The sequence below is a fragment of the Sylvia atricapilla genome, chromosome 13 (genome assembly GCF_009819655.1).
Source record: "Sylvia atricapilla isolate bSylAtr1 chromosome 13, bSylAtr1.pri, whole genome shotgun sequence".
In the NCBI taxonomy this organism is placed as follows: Eukaryota; Metazoa; Chordata; class Aves; order Passeriformes; family Sylviidae; genus Sylvia; species Sylvia atricapilla.
The window spans coordinates 15451353-15468521 of record NC_089152.1 but is presented as its reverse complement, the minus strand read 5'-3'; the positions used below and the strand labels follow the sequence as shown (position 1 = coordinate 15468521).

General features: G+C 40.8%; 1 protein-coding gene across 4 annotated transcripts in view; it reads left to right on the top strand.

Moving 5' to 3' along the window:
• Nucleotides 1-17169, top strand: part of OTUD7A (OTU deubiquitinase 7A) — a 99373-nt gene that overhangs the window by 67469 nt on the left and 14735 nt on the right. For all 4 annotated transcript variants that reach the window (XM_066328572.1, XM_066328570.1, XM_066328568.1 and 1 more), the window contains 5 exons: nucleotides 6174-6356; nucleotides 8228-8446; nucleotides 13520-13621; nucleotides 15094-15221; nucleotides 15953-16065. In XM_066328572.1, the coding sequence (XP_066184669.1) occupies nucleotides 6174-6356; nucleotides 8228-8446; nucleotides 13520-13621; nucleotides 15094-15221; nucleotides 15953-16065 (745 nt within the window). The remainder of the gene's footprint in view (nucleotides 1-6173; nucleotides 6357-8227; nucleotides 8447-13519; nucleotides 13622-15093; nucleotides 15222-15952; nucleotides 16066-17169) is intronic.

Below are 17169 nucleotides of genomic sequence, written 5' to 3'. Positions count from 1 at the left end.
TCAGTCATGAAATGTGAGCAGGAAGGGTGACTGACCCCATGGAACAAGACTGAGCTGCAGTACAGAGACATCTCCTCTAAGAACAGTGTACACGAGCAGAATTCAAAGAAAAGCATGTAATTTATAGAGAGGGAGAGAGACATTTACAGTGCTGTCATGTGATTGAGTGTACAAAACTAACTCCCCAAAAATAGTCTCTCATCTCTTCTCCCTCAGATGGTTCCTTTTTTAGTTCTCTTGTGGAAGGTTTGGCAATGGGAAGAGGAAGCTGAGCTGCTACCAATGTCTCGTTAAGCAGAGAGCAAAACTGTCATTTCCAGCTGCCTGTTCAGTTTGGAGTGACTTTGCATTCTAGCAGAAAAGGAGGCATGTGTTAATAAAATGGCCTTGCTGTATTATTTTCCTTTCAGAACATGGACCAAAATGAAATCTTGTTTTAAAGGATGTGGTCTAATTTTATCCTAATTTTGTGTATTAGTTTTTCAGAAGGAAAAAAGCTGGTCTGAAGTTCTTACCTTTTGCCTGTAAATATTTGCTAATCCGCTTCATGATGAACAGAAAGAAGTGCCTGCAGTTAAACTGAACTTGAGGATTGCTTTATTGGCAGTTGGTTTGTCAAAACAGACTTCTTTGCATTAGCCTGAGGTGTTTCTGTGTTGCCTTCAGGTTGCACTTACAGGTGCATTTCATAAATACCATCTTGATGCTCAGTGCCTTCCTCAGATCATTCTTCTCTAACTGGAAGTTAACTTGTTGCCCACTCTGTTGTTGACCCATAGTGGCTGTACTCCACTGGGTCCATTGGTCCTGTTTCACTGCAGGCAGCATTTCCTGTCCCTTTGAACGTTTCCTCTGCTGAAGTCCTGTCTATACATGTTGTTGCTGCAAGGTCCCTTTCATTGTGGTTCTTACTACTTAGATCTTTGCTAGCTCCCCATCTCAAATTGCATCCTTTCCAGCATTTTATTTATCATTAAATCAGGATTTTCTGGTGACCTTTCAAATGTTCTTTTTAACATATTGGAGTAGGTGGATATTTGAAAGCTTGGGGGACGGGGGGAACTGTGTAATAGTTGCAACTTTGCTTTTCCTACTAATTAATGATAAAATCCTCTTGGTTTTCATTATACCTGATTTAAGAAATAAAAGACAACAAATTTATTAACTGTTATGACCCCACTAAGCTATAATGTTTTAGCCAAAACAGTACAAAGCAAAAACCCCAAAGACTAAATAATATCATGTAGCTCTGGGGTTACAGCACTGGAGAAAGCCCTTGTGACACCCCACCTGAAGTGCTGCATCCAGCTTTGCTCCCCCAGTGGACCTCCCAGGGCTGGAGCACCTTTGCTATGACACCCTTGAGCTGTTGGGGAAGAGAAGGCTCTGGGAAGACCTTAGAGCACCTTCCAACACCAGAAAGTGCACCAAGAGAGCTGGACAGGGGCTTCTGACAAGAGCATGAGTGATAACACAAGGTGAAATGGTTTCAAACTGAAAGAGGACAGGGTTAGATTCAATATTGGGAAGAATATTTAATTCTTCCCTGAACCTGTGAGGGTGTTGAGGCCCTGACACAGGTTGTCCAGACAAGCTGTGGATGCCCCTGGATCCCTGGAAGTGTCCAAGGCCAGGTTGGATGGGGCTTGGAGCAACCTGGTCCTGTGGAAGGTCTCCCTGCCCATGGCAAGGGTTTGGAATGAAATATCTTTGAGATTTCTTCCAACCTAAACCATTCTTTGAGTCTTTAATTTTATCAATGCTTCTAAAGTGAATCTGAGTTGTGCTGTTCTTTAGCACTTCGTTTATTAACCCTCTGCTAATCAGTTTGAATTGGTAAGGCAAAAATTGGGAAGTGGCTTCTTAGACCATATATTGTTTTATCTAAATCTTTGTTTTTTCTTCAGGCTTATGATGCCTCCTGTTGTTATTTAAGGAACCATTATTTAGGGCAGAAACTTCACAGTTGTAGCTGTGTTTATTTCTGAATTTCCCTGTTATGTAGGCGTCTGCTCTCTCTGACATTAAAACATCAGTACCAGCCTTCAGCCACAGTGTATTTTCCATTCCTTAATCTGCTGCACCTTTTTTGGGGGGAGAAGGGGGTGGGGTATGGTGGGTTTGTGTTTTGTTGTTTTTCCTCCAAACAAGAAGGACTTGGTTTCAAAGCAGAGACCTTTGAGTGTTGTTAAATTGCACACCTGCTGACTCATGTAGCACATGTGGCTGTTCAGGAAGCTACTGCTCAGTAAGAGTGTTCCTTCAGTCAGAGAGTTGGTTTGCTTCCAGCACCCCAATCATGATTCCACTACCTGTGTTTTCTAACCAGCTTTGTGCTGCTCCAGCTTTTTTGCTGACTGATGTTCTCTGGCCATTCAAAACTGGAAGCACTGGAAGTGTGTTATTGCTGGTTTGGAGCAAATTGTTATTGATACAGAGCTGCCAGTGATTGTGTGCACTGAAATAACATTGTTATGCTTCTGAAATGCCTTTTAAAATACAATCATATGTCGTATAAACACATGAACAGGGTGCATCAGATAAGTAACGGTGAAACAAAAACAGCAGAGAATCTAAAAAACAGTCTTGTGTTGGTTTTGTCTGTCAAACTGCAAAAAAAAAAGTTTTTACTTGACTTAATTTAATTGATGAAATTATGCAGAATAAAGTAATTACCTGTTATTTTTCCTTCAGGCATAACCTCTGTGGGGGTAGGAAAGACGGACCCTTTCTCTTGGGTGCCTGTGCAGGAGATGGCAAAGACAATGAGAGATGTGACAGGGAACAGAGATGTATGAGGAGCAGGGTCTGGGTAATGCCAGAGAAGAACATGGGAGACACATACAAACAGAACTTAGGAGAGTTGTTCTTTCCCTGCCCTAGGGGCCAGAGGGACTCTGTGCAGTCTGCCCCAAAGCAGGAGGCCAGTGCCACTTGTTGGACAAGGGGAAGGCTGGAAGGAGGGACCTGCCCTGTAGGCTTTGGGTGGGAGGATGTGTTTGTTTCCCATGTTGTATGAATTTATTTTTTTATTTCTAACCCAGCATAACTCAGGCATTTTTGTTTCTCAAAACTTGGTTTGTAGTGTAATAAGATAAACTTTTAGAAATCCAAAAGCTTTTAGTATGCCAAGTTTAAAGGCTGAGAGATAGGCAGTGTTAGTTCTATTCATCTCCACAACCACAAGCCCCACTAATTTCCTCAATGACTTGCAGCTGAAACTTTCTCACCTGCCTATCACACTGATGGAAACCCTTCTTCAGATCTGGACATTTCTGAATTTAATAATCCTCCTGATTGGTACCCAGCTTGCTTCTTGCTTTTGCAGTTCCTGTGCTCCAAATTACATCACATTTTTTTAAAATTTATTTTTCAGTGCATTTAGTTTTTGTACCTATTTGTATTTCTTCTCTCAGTGTCTTTCATAAACCCCTTAGTTTTGTTCTAGAACTTCTGTTCTCTTTCTTTTCTCTAATTGTCTTTGCTGTCTCCAGTTTCCTTTACTTTCACTTAGGATTTTTCTTTGCTAATTCTCTCCAATTGATGAATTCACCTCTTTTTTAATGGGCAATTGGAAAAAAAATATTTGTCATTTGTATTTACTTGTGAACGTGTAAAACAAATGGAGAGGGGCAAAGGGGGAAACCTCCCATCTTTCCAGGGGAGAAGGTAGCTGGGAACACTTATGCTGCTCAGTGAGGGTGACTAATTTTCAAAAACACTATTTCATGGAGATGGAAAGGTGCTGAAAATGTTCTTTAAATTGCTTGAATGTTTTTCTTGCATTTCAATGCTTGGAGGCTCCAGCCAGTTTAGGGAAAGTGAGTCCAATCATAATTTCCTGTGTTGGTTGTCTGAAGTTGATGGCTTTGGTGCTCAATTGGTGCTTCTGTTCAGGAGATGGAGACAACTCCAGGGATATGGAGAGATTTGAAAATAAAGTATTTCTGCGTTAGGTATAGAAATTTCAATTTCTGTAAGGTTTCAAGTCTATAGTAGAAGTTCAGTTGCTACAATGTACCATGGAGCATAACTCAAGTGCAATCCTGTTTTAAATGCAACACACTGTGAGCCTGCTTTCTGAAGGCTCAATGTAATTTTTATGACAGAGCTTTTATATAAGATGATTGCATTTGGCTTAAAACTGAGGCCAGCGGGATTTCTGTGAGTCTGCTGATTTTCTGCTTTCCTCTTACATACATCAAAGCCCTGTCACACAGCAGCCACTTACAGCACATGCACTGGGATTTTTGTTAGCTTCAGAATTAAATATGAAACAAATCTTGAGCAGGGGAACTGCAGGGAATGCCCTGAAAAATGCTGTCTGTGTTCCACTGCTACGGGTCTGGTACTCAGGGATCTGTACTCAATGAATCCAGGTTGTTCCTGGGGGTCACATAGCCCTGGGTTTGTAGCATTGCCAATATTAGAATAATAATGTTTTGTTTAAAGCTGCATTTCCTAGAATTATACTTATTGTCACCTTCTTTTATAAAAAAAAATTACTTTATTGTTTTTGTGGTTGAGAAGAAGAATTTCGAAATGTGTTTAAAATGCCTTTTAAAACCAGAACCAAAGAAAAGCAGTTCTTACTCCAAACACTGATTGGTTTTGGGAACACACTCGTGGCTCTGCCTGTTTGGGCTGTGTAACTTGGTTGGGATGTGTGTAAAGTTAGAGCAGAGCCCTGACTGGATTGCAGCCATTTATTCTATGTGGGATTTTTAGTGAACAAATGCAGGTAATAGCTGAAGTTCTTATTCCAGTATCTCTGGCAATTTTCACTGAATTTACATTTTGTCCTACAGACTTTCTAATAGTTAATTACAGCATTACAGAACAATTCTGTATGGCTCACATGGTGGTTTATATTATAGTCTGCTCAGGAGCTAGATAACATTCTTGCTCAATGATACCAATTCTCCTTTCAGAATTTTGTTAGTACTTAAAAACCTGAGGAGTTTAGCTCAACCCTGTGGGTACCAGCTGTTTGTGCTATTTTTTCCTTCTTCAGTTATGTTTTTGTTCTTCACAGATACAACTGTAACAGTAAAAGGCTTTCTTTTATCTGTTTAAAACTGCTTTGTACTATATTTAGCTTATCTCCTTGGTGTAAGCAAGTAAGTTTTCTTTAACTGCCACTCAGGTAAGGGAGCTTCTCAAAGTACCTAAAATGATAACCTTCTGTGGTGCAATAAATCATGTATTAGTCAGAATCAGGTTACTTTTAAATTTTTAGGAAGGGTGCTTGTGGAATGCTCTGAAAGTCTCATATAACTTGTAGGGTCTCTCTTTCTCATTATTAAGTAGTTTTAGTTTTCCAATTAGAAACAAGTACTTGGAGAATAGTAAGCATCTCTATATCTTAACTAAGCAGGATTGTTTTGAAAATAGCAGGCAGACATCTCAACAGGTTTTTCATGGTTTTCTGAGAAGGACAAGTCCTGTTTCACTACGTGTATTAACAAACTTGTGCATCTCTGGATACTGGCCTGCATTCTGTGGTTGCTGGTCAGAGCAGTATGCTGAAGTGGAAGGTGGAAGCAAATCCTTCAGAGGATTCTGTGCTGACAAGTTGCACATGCAGCTCCCACAGACATGGAACCACACAGGCTGACTCTCTCTCTGCAGGTTTTGTTACAGAACACTGTCCTATATTGCCTGCTTTCTAAAAGGCTTTTAAAATCTCTAAGAGAGCAAGATCTCTCTCCTGTATGAGATAAAGGGACCAAAACTATTTTGTGTTTGCATTCTGTCTGTTCTGCAAATGAAAGATAAGAGTTTCTCACTCTTTTAGGCTATGACACTGTCACTCATGTCTTTCCATCATTGCTCTTAATTATTGTTTATTATTAATACAACCACCCAATTGCAAATTATTGCTCCCTCTCAGTGGAATTTAGAGTTCATCCTAAATTGCTGATTTCTGAGCAAGGGAATTGCTGGAATCTGAGCAAGGGAAGTCCTGGCCTTGATCAGCTCCTGTGATACAGTGTCATGGATTTTGGGTTTGCGGATGAGAGGAGAGCAGTGGACGGTGGCTTTTACTCAATGGTAACTGGCTTTGACACTTCTTCCCACAGTGCTGCTGTGTTGGGGTGCCACAGGCTGGGTGGTGGGGGTAGCTGCTCCCCAGACAGAGGTGAGCAGGTGGTTCCTTTGCTCTTTTGCAGGTAAGAACTGGGACCTGACAGCAGCTTTGAATGACTATGAGCAGCTGCGGCAGGTGCACACGGCCAACCTGCCCCAGGTGTTCAACGAGGGCAGGTTTTACAAGCAGCAGGAGCCAGAGCAGCCTCCCCAGGTGACCAAGGCTGAGAGGCCCTGCCTGCAAAGGCAGGATGACATTGCCCAAGGTAAGAGTTTTTGGGGACAGGTGGGTCTCTGACCTGTCTGCTTGGGAGCTGTGCTTGGCTGCAGGGAGTGGGAGGCCATGTGCCAGCAGCCGTGCCGTTGTCACGGGGCTCAGAGCTGCTGCTAGACCCTATTTTTCATGTTTTAGTGGTTGTGAGTTCTTCCTCAGTTCTGCAAGTTGTTTTTTTAATGTGTGATTGAAGTTAAATATGTTGTCCCCAAGCAGTCCTGTGGTACTTGTGAAAGGAGTTAATTAGAAGGTGTCACTCTTGTATATAGTTTTTTATGCTTATTGAAACAAACAAAAAGGTTTAAAAATCTGTATTTTGCTCTTTGCATTCTTACTCACAGTGTGTGAATAGGGTGTATGAAGACTATGAATAACTTTCAGCTTTAAAAATTCGTTCTTTTCTGGTTCCACAGCAACTGCCTCCTATCCCCTGCTGAATAGAAATTGAAACCTTAAGAAAAATTAGTCAACTACCTCTAACAGTTAATTTCCAGTGCAGGATGATAAGCATTAGAATTTGCTTTTTTGTTTGCAGACCTCTTACGGGTTTTATTTCAGATCTCTCTCTCTCTCTCTCTGACTGTTGGGTTGCAATTTTTTTCTATGAATTTCTCAAGAAGTTGTAGTTTGCACCAAAATGCATCTGCAGGTCTGACAGCTTGTCATGTAGGCAGGTAATAAGAGTAGCCTGGTGATGGTTTTCTGTGCAGCCTTTAAAAGGAACACAAGGGCTTCCCTTCTCCTGCTCGCTCTTCCCACCCATTACACAGGAAATAGCATCAGTACTTAGAAGTTTCAGTAAAGCTTTTTTAAAATTGCTGACTTCTATCAGAAGAAAAGGATCTGTGGTGCTTCTTTTGACTCCTTAAAGCTCTGAATACAAATAAAGGGAGGAAGAGCAGCACAGTTGATAAAACCATGTCCCTTCAGTCCTTTGGGACACAGTTTGCACTGAGATGTCCATCTGATGTTTAGTGGATGCAGTGGGTGGTGTGGGGTACGCCTGGCTTTGACCAGCTGCACTGACAGGAGTTTGGCTGCCAGCTCAGTGTGTAGCTGAGGATCTCCTGGTCAGAGGCACCTCTGACTGCCAAGTGGACCTAGGAGTGTTCAGGGAGGAGCAGAGAAGGGAAAGGAGCGCCTTGGTTTGTACCAAGGAGTGCAGGCTGCAGCCAGCAGGGGAGGCTGGGCTGTGCTGGGAGAGGTGATGGAGTGGAGTGAGGGGATGTCACAGGGGGCTGCAGCCCTGCACTTCAGTGCCCCTCCTTAAGGGACCTAGCTGAGATGTACAGGGAGAACAAATGCAAAATCAAACCTTCTACTCTCTACCTCAGTTTAGGATAATTTAGAGATTGCAGTTTAACCCTCAAAATTAGAAAGACTTTGATCCATTAGAGAAACAAAAGTTTCACAAATTGCAAGAAAGTTAATTTTAAATAACCATTGGTCAGTTTGAGATGTCTTTAAAACACTATTAGTGATAAGTTATGTTAAAGTAAGCTTTAATTAGGAGTTCAAAACATCCACTGATTATCATCTATCAATAAATTTTTCTTTCAATGAATCTTTGAAAACCTAAGATAGATACATCAAGAAAAAATTTTATAGGAATATTTGTCTTTCGTATTTTGTTACTCCTACTGCTGGTCTGTTTTGCCAGAAGGAAAGTCAAGTTCCTTTGACTGGCCAGAGGGATCTGTAGTAAGAGCAAGCAATCTTTTACAGTAGGGAAATAACCTGAAAAAGGCAGCAAACAAGACGTGGAATAAATTCCTAGTGAAATAAATGTGCATTCACCAGCCTTGGCATAGCCAGCCTTTTATGCCGTGGTACAGATGTAACTTCTCTTTGGTTTCTCCACAGAAAAGCGTCTTTCCAGAGGCATTTCCCATGCCAGCTCAGCCATAGTCTCCCTTGCTCGCTCACATGTAGCAAACGACTGCAGCAATGAGCAGTTCCCTTTGGAGATGCCCATCTACACATTCCAGCTGCCAGACCTGAGCGTGTACAGCGAGGACTTCAGGAGCTTCATCGAGCGCGATTTAATCGAGCAGGCCACCATGGTTGCATTGGAGCAAGCAGGTGGGTGACACCTCAGGTGTCTGCCAGCAGCTGCGTGACGCCAGAGGTGCCAGTGGTGGCCAATCCAACATTTGGGCTGGCATTTCTAATCCTGCTTATGTCTGGAGCTTGCACATCCTGCCTGGGAAATAAAAGCCAGAGAGTAAAAGCAACTGCTGTGTTCTTTGCCAAAAAATGGTTCTTTTTAAAACATTATAGAAAAATGGTCCAATTTAGTTGACAAAAAAAAGAAATTGGGAAAGGAAGGAAAGGACTATTGGGGAAGTCATGTAATAGACAAGGACATAAGTCTGGATGGTCAGAGGGGGTTGGTATTTCCAGTCCTCATGAGGAAATTACATTGCAGTGACTGTGAAAGGAAACATCTTCAGGTTCTGTTGCAGCTTGAGAAACCAATTTTTAGATATATATTTTATGTATTTATTACTTTTTTAAAATGAGAAACTACAGAATTTGAAAGTAATACTCCAGTATTGCCATGGGGAAAAAAGTGTAGATATTTAAAATTGATGTTAATTCACATCTATTAGTAGTTTAAAGTTTTAAGCCAATTTTGAAAGATATGGAGAAATCTATTTAAAATTAGTATTGATGCCTTATGAAACAGCAGGAGTGCTAATGAACCATGAAATGAACACATCTGTATAGTGAAATCCCCAACCCTGGTGATATAATAGAGTTGTAAAATCAGATTTCATGGTTGCTTGTGAGATATAGAATAGACCAGTTGCTTTTTTGTGTGTGGATTGCTCTGCTGGCTTTTGTGACACTCTGGATTGATGTGAGATTCATTCTCCAGCCCTGGTGCCCTGTGTGAGTCCAAACTGATAAAGTGCAGCTCGGGTTTGAGGCAGGAGCTCTGCTAATCTGGTGTCCCACTGAGTACTTAGGAGATGTTGTCATGTGCTCTTTTTTGGTTTTGGTAATTGAAAAGGCAGACATACTTAGATAATAGCCTCAAACAGTACAAAAGGAAAAAGAAACAAAACCTAAAACAACTAAAAGAACCCCAAGCAGTGTTCAGAAGGCCTTTTTTTGGGGGAGAAATAGCAGTGTAAAATAAGGTAAGAATGCTACCAGGCAACTAGGAAGCATGAAAACTGCAAGTCACCTATCAAGAAAATCTACCCAGTTTCTCTAAGAACCAGCTAACCCAAGGAGGACATGGAAAAAGCAGGATGATTCTCCCTCTGGCAGCTCTGCCAAACCCTCCAAATTCCATAGGGATATCAGAAGATGCCTTGGTACAGTACCGTTGTTGACCTACCTGCTTCAGTGCAATTACAGCCTTTAGAGTCTAGTATGAACTAGAGGGTCACAGAGGCTTTCTGACCTTAAAATCAGAGAATATGTGAATTTAGAGCTGACACCCTCTAATCCATACAGAGCCAGCTGGCTTTGAACTTGAAATGGCTGCAGAAACTACAGAATTTGCTGCCTCTTAGCATTCCTCTCTCAAATCTCTCTGAAAATTAGAATAAATCATTTATTCTTTTTGCACATTAATTAGGGCAGTAACTTGACACACACTGGAAAAGTGCCTTCATCCCCAGAGCCTCTTACATCCTGGAAAGGAGAAGGTTTTACCATTTGAAGTACTCAGGGTTTTGATCACAGGTTTCCTTGTAGCCTACATAGGCTTAGTTTACTTTGCGAGCATTTCATTCAAATAACCTGGAACTTCCTGGGAAACACTTCTGTGTTTTAAGTAAGTTAAACAGATCAAATAGTGTGCTTAAGAAAATCATATAAGGCTTCATAGAAACAAACCTTTTGTCATGGTTTTAGATGTAAAGATATTCAGTTTCCTGCCTATTTTATTTATTTTATTTTATTTGTTGTACAAAATGATGAGAGGGAATTAATAGAAAAGCCACATAGTATTAGACATTTTATTGTCTCCTACCAACAGTTTGGCTATGGTTTGGTCAATGACATAAAGATAACTAAAAGATGAGGTGCATTCCCTGCAAAGAGCCTAAAATCTTTTTCAAACCTGATCCCATGAAGAATGGTAGCTTTTGTAGCTGAGGTTGGGGATGTTGTTAAAGGAAGAGGGGAGTGAGCGTAGGTATTGTGCCCTGAATTTCAAGAGAAAGGAAATAGGAAAGAGGCTAATTAGGCAAAAGGAGGAGGAAATTTGCTAGGAACTAATGGCTTACTACTCCCAAAGGCTGGACTGGGAGAGCAGAACTGCCACTAGCAGTGTCACACTGGGTTCTGAAGTGGTCTAATGAGCTGGGTGTCCGTAAAAGCCTGTAAGGTTTTTATATTCTTTTTTTGTATGTTAAACTCTTGCTACCTTGACATCTGTATGTGACAGCATGTCCTGGTTACATCCTATCTGTATGGAAACTCAGAACAAAATTCCCAATTTGCTGCAAAGCGCTGTGTGAGGTGATAAAGGAAAGGCCCAGAGAAAGGCAGGGTGATTTACTTACTCCCCCCTGCTGCAGTGTATTATTTACTCCATATGCATTTGGATTGCTTTCCAAATATTCCTCTGAAAGGACAGAATGCATCACATCCATAAAAACATTTTGAGGTTTTGTCCATCTTGTAAACTCAGCTGTTGATTGTTGCCAGAATTGGAATGAGGTCAGCTTGTGAGTAACGGGCAGACTGATCTCTGTGAGCTCTGGCAGGAATCGCTGTGGTTCTTCAACACAGGATGGCTCAAGGTACTCATAATGTTAAATGAAGTCTGTGTGAAAGCAGTTTTATAATTCTAAATATTTTGCTGCAGCAAGTTGGTTTTCATTATAGACACATGCTCCTCTGTGTGTTGTTAATGTGTGGGTTGACACAAAGAGAGACATAATGAAAACTTCTGCTGTACTGAAGTGTTGTGTTTTAAAAAATAGTACAGGCAGAGGAAAGGCTGGCCTAACACAGTGTTTTTAACTGAAAGAAAACCCAGTTTTATTGCAGTGCTGAAATATAATTCAATACAAATAACACAAGTAGATTGTGTGAAAGTCCAAGAACTGTTTTCCTACGCTTTTCTTTCTGTGCTCATGTTTCTGTTTCCTAAGGAGCATTTTGTACAGCTACAGCCAAAGTAAACAGTAATACGCTGTTAAGCCTGGGCTTTATGTCCCCCAAACCAATCCACCAAAATTGTGGAAATGTTTAATCTCAGTTTTTATTGAAGCTCCATTTTCCTGTTTTTTTCCTTTAAGGGACCCCCTATAACCACTAGATTTGAAAAACTGAAATGCACCACTTTTTTGTTATAATCCAATAATAAACCCATATCTGCTATTTTTTCCATCTGCCATAAGCTTTGTGATGTTAACCAAGCCCCCAAATGCTTTTTGTGGAATTCACTTGATGGAAGATCACTTTTATAGAAACCTCCTGTTACTCTGAAGATTCATAAACACCAGACTTTGGCATTTCTTACCAATAGATGTTAGTTAATCTGCAAAGCAATGCCACTCATTGTTTCCTTAAGTCCTACCTAAGGTCTGTCTGGTTTTAGGTCTTCTAACTATGCTTTATGCAGCACCTTGGTGTAACTTATTGCTGAATATGGTTCCACCAAAACATTCTGCTAAAAACAGGTGGCAAGTTGTTATTTCACAGATGCAGGAGTTTCTAAAAATTATCTTGTTAATTCCAAAGGCTGTCTAATAGTGCTTTAAATTCGGTTTCTTTATTGCATATTTAATTTAGAACTCAAGAAGCCTTTGTGCATTTACAAACCAGCTGCTAAAATCATTTGAGGATTACCAGATGTGCTTATTGATCTGCTGTGCTTCTTTACCGTGTGGTACTCTTAATCCATTCTGACTAATTGCAATTTACTTCCATAGTTCTAAGTACCCAGAAAAAATATCTGGGGTACATTGTTACACTATTTTTTCCCCAATGTGTAGTTACAAATAAACGTCAATATAATTTTGTAATGAAAACTTATTAATGGAGAGACATTTATTTTTTGTTTGAACTTCCTTCTGTTTTGGGGTTTAACCTTAAGTGCAAGACTGTCTATACAAATATAGAGATGCTATTTCCTCCCAGCTTCCCAGTCAAGAAACTGGGAGAGAAGAAGTCTGCCTATTGCATTATTCATTCAATTACTCACTTGTGCATTACCCCAGCTCTGCCGAGTCTTGGGAAATGTACCAGCTCTACTCATCCCTGTTAATCATCTGCTCTTCCTCATCCCCAGAGACATTACACAATTACCCCCATTTGCCTTCTTTCTATTAGAGTGCTCACATGACCTTTTGACCAGGACTTAACACTTCAGTGTGCTACCACATGACAACCTGTGTGCCAGGAATTACCTACTTGTAGTGTGGGCTTGGACAATGATAATCTCCATGACTTGTTTCTTCGTTGAATATCTGTTCTTTTGCCAGGCTTTTCCAGAACCCATCTCTGGTTTATAATCTGTAAAACATGCTTCACGTAGCAATGACGGATAAGTGATTCTCTAAGTATTCCCAAAAGAAAAAGGCCACATTCTGTACAACACCTCAGGCTATGCTTTGGTGTCATTTTAATTCTCTGATAGTGTAGCTGTTGGTTTTAGTACATCTGATGATGATTTACACGATAGGAAATGAGAGGAGAATCAGCTGTTGAAACAATCCATCTGACTGAAATAATTCACTTAATAAACTTACCTTTATAGTAACATATCTTGATTACCACATACATATTACTTTCATCTGTTGACATAAGAAAAATTCCTTTATTACCTTAATATAACCTGTCATGCATGTGTGGGAGGCAAATGTCGATTATGTTTAGGAACTGACAGCAAGGCTCATAATAGTATTAAGGCGATAAACTCCTTGGAAATCCATCCCTGGATGCAGCATATGAGACTGGAAGATGCAAATCAATTAATGGTGCTCTTTTCTTTTCTGGATCCATGTAGAGAATAGTTTATCTGCCTCATTTCTAATCTTTTCCGTTTTGACTTCTGCCATTCCATTCAAGGTTATTTGCTCAAGAGGGTGCTCATGGTTACCCCTCCTGCTCTGTGTTTACCTGCACAGGGCACTGCTGCTGTTGCAGGTTCCTCTCCCCTGTAACAGGTGTTTGTTTCCTTTGCAGGACGCCTCAATTGGTGGTCCACAGTGTGCACAAGCTGCAAGCGCCTGCTGCCGCTGGCCACAACGGGTGATGGAAACTGCCTCCTGCATGCTGCCTCTCTGGGTAAGGGACAGTCTGGGCAGGACACCTTCTGCCAGAAATATTTACTGCTCTGCTCTAGCCCCAGACTAAGCTCAGAAACACACGAGATCCAAAGATTTGCATTAAAAGTCTGATTCTGGAGCAGTATGTCCTTCACATCTCGCTGTAGTGTTGTTTCCCTGAAGCATGCCTAAAGCAGGAAAGTAAAAGGCTTCTCAGGGTATAAAAGTATAACCAAAACAGTATCCAAACCCATGTATCACAGACACCAGTGATCTGTATTTTCCTTAGATTTTTTGTGTTCCTGGCCTAACAGGTGTGGAACAGGCAAATACTGGAACAGGCAAATACTGGAACAGGCAAATACTGGAACAGGCAAATCCCAGGTGCTTCTGCAGGATTGTCCTCATTATGTGCAAGGAATTTCATTCATTCCCTTGATTTTCTACAGACAGTTCTCTGCTGTTTCAAGAATGCAGTGTCAAGCTATTTTCTCTGTTAGTTCCTTGTAGAGTTTAAGCATATGTGAAACAGCATTTGGAGTGAATAAAAATAATTTCCAATTGATAAATTAAATCAAGATTATTTAAGCCTTTCTGCAAATCAGTAGAAGCCTGTGAAGCTGAAGGCCTTTAATTTGCTTTCCACATCCTAACCTATTGTGAGGAAAGTTAGATTTTTTTTTTATAGTTGCTTAAAAATTCTACCAGAAGTACTCCAAAGAGTGGCTTTTTAAAGACACTGGGATTTTTAGTATTTTGAAGAAAATCCTCTTGTTGAAAGAAGTAATAAGAAAAGAGGTTTTGCTGTTTCCAAGGATCCTTTTATCTTTGTCTACTTTATTTTGTATGTTAATTACTGCAAATATTTGGAGTATTGTGACCTGAGCCCAGCAGCTGATAATGTGGTGACTGAAATGTGGCTGTCTGTAGGCACAGGACTGGGACAGCTCTGCTGTTTTTTGGTGAAGGTTACTATTCCCAACCATATAAAGATGTTTCATTATCTTAAAATGAACTTGAAAGGCTGTGGCTGGTTGTATTTCTGGACTTTTTATCATCTTGAGCACTTGTCTTTTCATCCTGTATTGAAACCAAAGGAAATTTCCTGCTGTGTAAGAGCCAGAGCCTTTGGGGGCCAGGACTGTCCATGATTCCGAGAGGTGCCTGCAGTGCTCATTAACATCCTTGTGCCTGCTGGCAACTGCAGCTAAAACCAACCTGTGCTCTGAATATTCCATGGCTTGCAGCAGAGCTGGAGCTGCCTGCAAGCAAACACTGAACCAGCTCAAATCCTTGGTTGGTCCTTAATCAGAGTTTAAAGTGTATTGGAACTCCGTCTTGTTCATTGGCTTATTTACAATGACTCTTCCTTTTGGAAACCTTAAAAATAGTGAGTGAATTATTTGCCAGGGAGACTCTTCAATTATGTATTAGCTCTTTCTATTTCACTGTAGCTTCTTTAAAACTGGGTGTCATCTTGTGCTGCCTCAGGGATGTGGGGATTTCACGACCGGGACCTTGTGTTACGGAAAGCCCTCTATACCATGATGAGAAGTGGAGCTGAAAGGGAAGCACTGAAAAGAAGATGGAGATGGCAACAGACTCAGCAGAATAAGGAGGTCTGTATGGCCCAAAGACATTGTTAATATCAATTAGGGTTTAAAAGCATTCTTCTGAAGTTTGCTGTGAAAGTTTTAATTGCTATCAAATTCCTCGTGCTGCCATTTTGTACGGGGAAAGAGATACTTGTATTTGAAATTTTCATACCAGAATGCAAATCTGTTTGTAGCTTTATGGGTATAACTATGCAGAGGTTTGTGCCCAAAAGGTCTAAGATGCATTTGGAACCCGTAGAACATTAAATGTGTAATTTAGCTATCAAAAGCATTTAAAGATGAGTGGAAATGAAATCCACAAAAGAGAGAGAACCCCATTTAGGAAAGATTTCCCAGAATTTCAAATTAGGATTTTTAAAGCTGTGGCCAAATATTGGGTGAAAGTGTTCTAACTAAAATCATCTGTAAATTTGGTTTGACTTTTGATTAAAAGCTGTACCTTCAGCATGTTACTATTTCCTGAAGATGTCTGTGCCTAAGCAGTGGCTAGAAAAGTCAGTTTCAGGAGTAAGCCTACAGGCAGACAAGTGAACGTGCTAACTCTACAGCTAGTATTTTAGGTCTTTTTAGTAAGTTAATATTCTTTCACCTGAGTAGAAATATTGAACTATTTATGGTCCAAGATACTGAACTGAGTCGCGTGTGAAACTCAAGTTAGTTGCAAACCCTGCTAGAGAGCTCTGCTTGCACGGTGCGTGAGCAGAGCAGTGACAGCCTCTCCTTGTGCCCCATAGTCAGGTTTGGTATACACGGAGGAGGAGTGGGAGCGCGAGTGGAACGAGCTGCTCAAGCTGGCGTCCAGCGAGCCGCGCACGCACTTCAGCAAGAACGGCGGCACCGGCGGGGGGTAAGTCCAGAGCAGAGCTCAGGGCCTCGGAACCACGCACCCAGAACCACTTCAGCAGAAGCCATTTGTTGTTTACATTCCAGCAGAAGCCATTTGTTGTGTATGTTACACCACAGTTACGGGTTCTAGGACTGCTGTTGACGTGTTCACGCATTTTTGGGTTGGTTGTGCCGCTTTGTTCACGAGGCTGGCACACGTCCCTTAGGGAATTTGACAGTTCTGAGCCTTCATGGCCTCCTTTATCTCATTCTTGTCTTGGTGTTCTTGTTTTCAGGCTGCTCTTATTTCTGTAGCCCTGTTGTTGTCTCAGTAACCTTGATGAATTCCAGAAGAACTGATAATAATGAATGCCTACAGGTGGTAGTTCGGCTGGAGCACTTTGTATTCCAAGTTATTCAGATACATTACTACAGTTCAGAGTGTGGCAAAATCTCTCAGGCTTTGTTCTCAGCAGGAAAACAACACAACACAACTGAGTGAAAGTGTTCATAGCACCACCAAACTGCCTCTGCAACTGTTGCACTCTTTTGGCATGGCAGAATTATCTAAATGTCCCATTCTAATATTAAGCATTTGGGTGATGTTTTCTGGTACAGGTACCACGCTAACTTGAGGTTACTTTGTATCCAAAAGAGTCTGGGTTAAATAAATCCTAATTGTTTTGCTCCTGGGATAAGCATGTTGGCAGTATCACTTAACTTTTTTCTGGGAATGTATTTGGGGAAAGGTTTGGGATGAAACGGTATCTACAACATTTAAATACCCCTGACCCACATATAGAATCTGTTTTAAATAGCCACTGTGATAAACCCCTTGCTTTCAGTGCAATTATCCCTAAAGGACAGGATTATTGACCAGCCTTCAGAATGCAGAAGGTTTAGTTTTTGTGTCTAGGGTTTACCACTAAAAATATTTAGTGTTTGCTTAATGCATGATTTTCTGTACCTACAGTTTCCCTGGAGAAATGTGTGGTGATAAGCAAACTGACAAAATAAGGCATACAGCACAATGAGAGTAACAAAGTTTGTAGAAAATATTCTTTGGGCTCTGAAAGAGTATTTTATTTTCCCTTTAACCTGGTGATTTTAAGGATAGATAATTCTA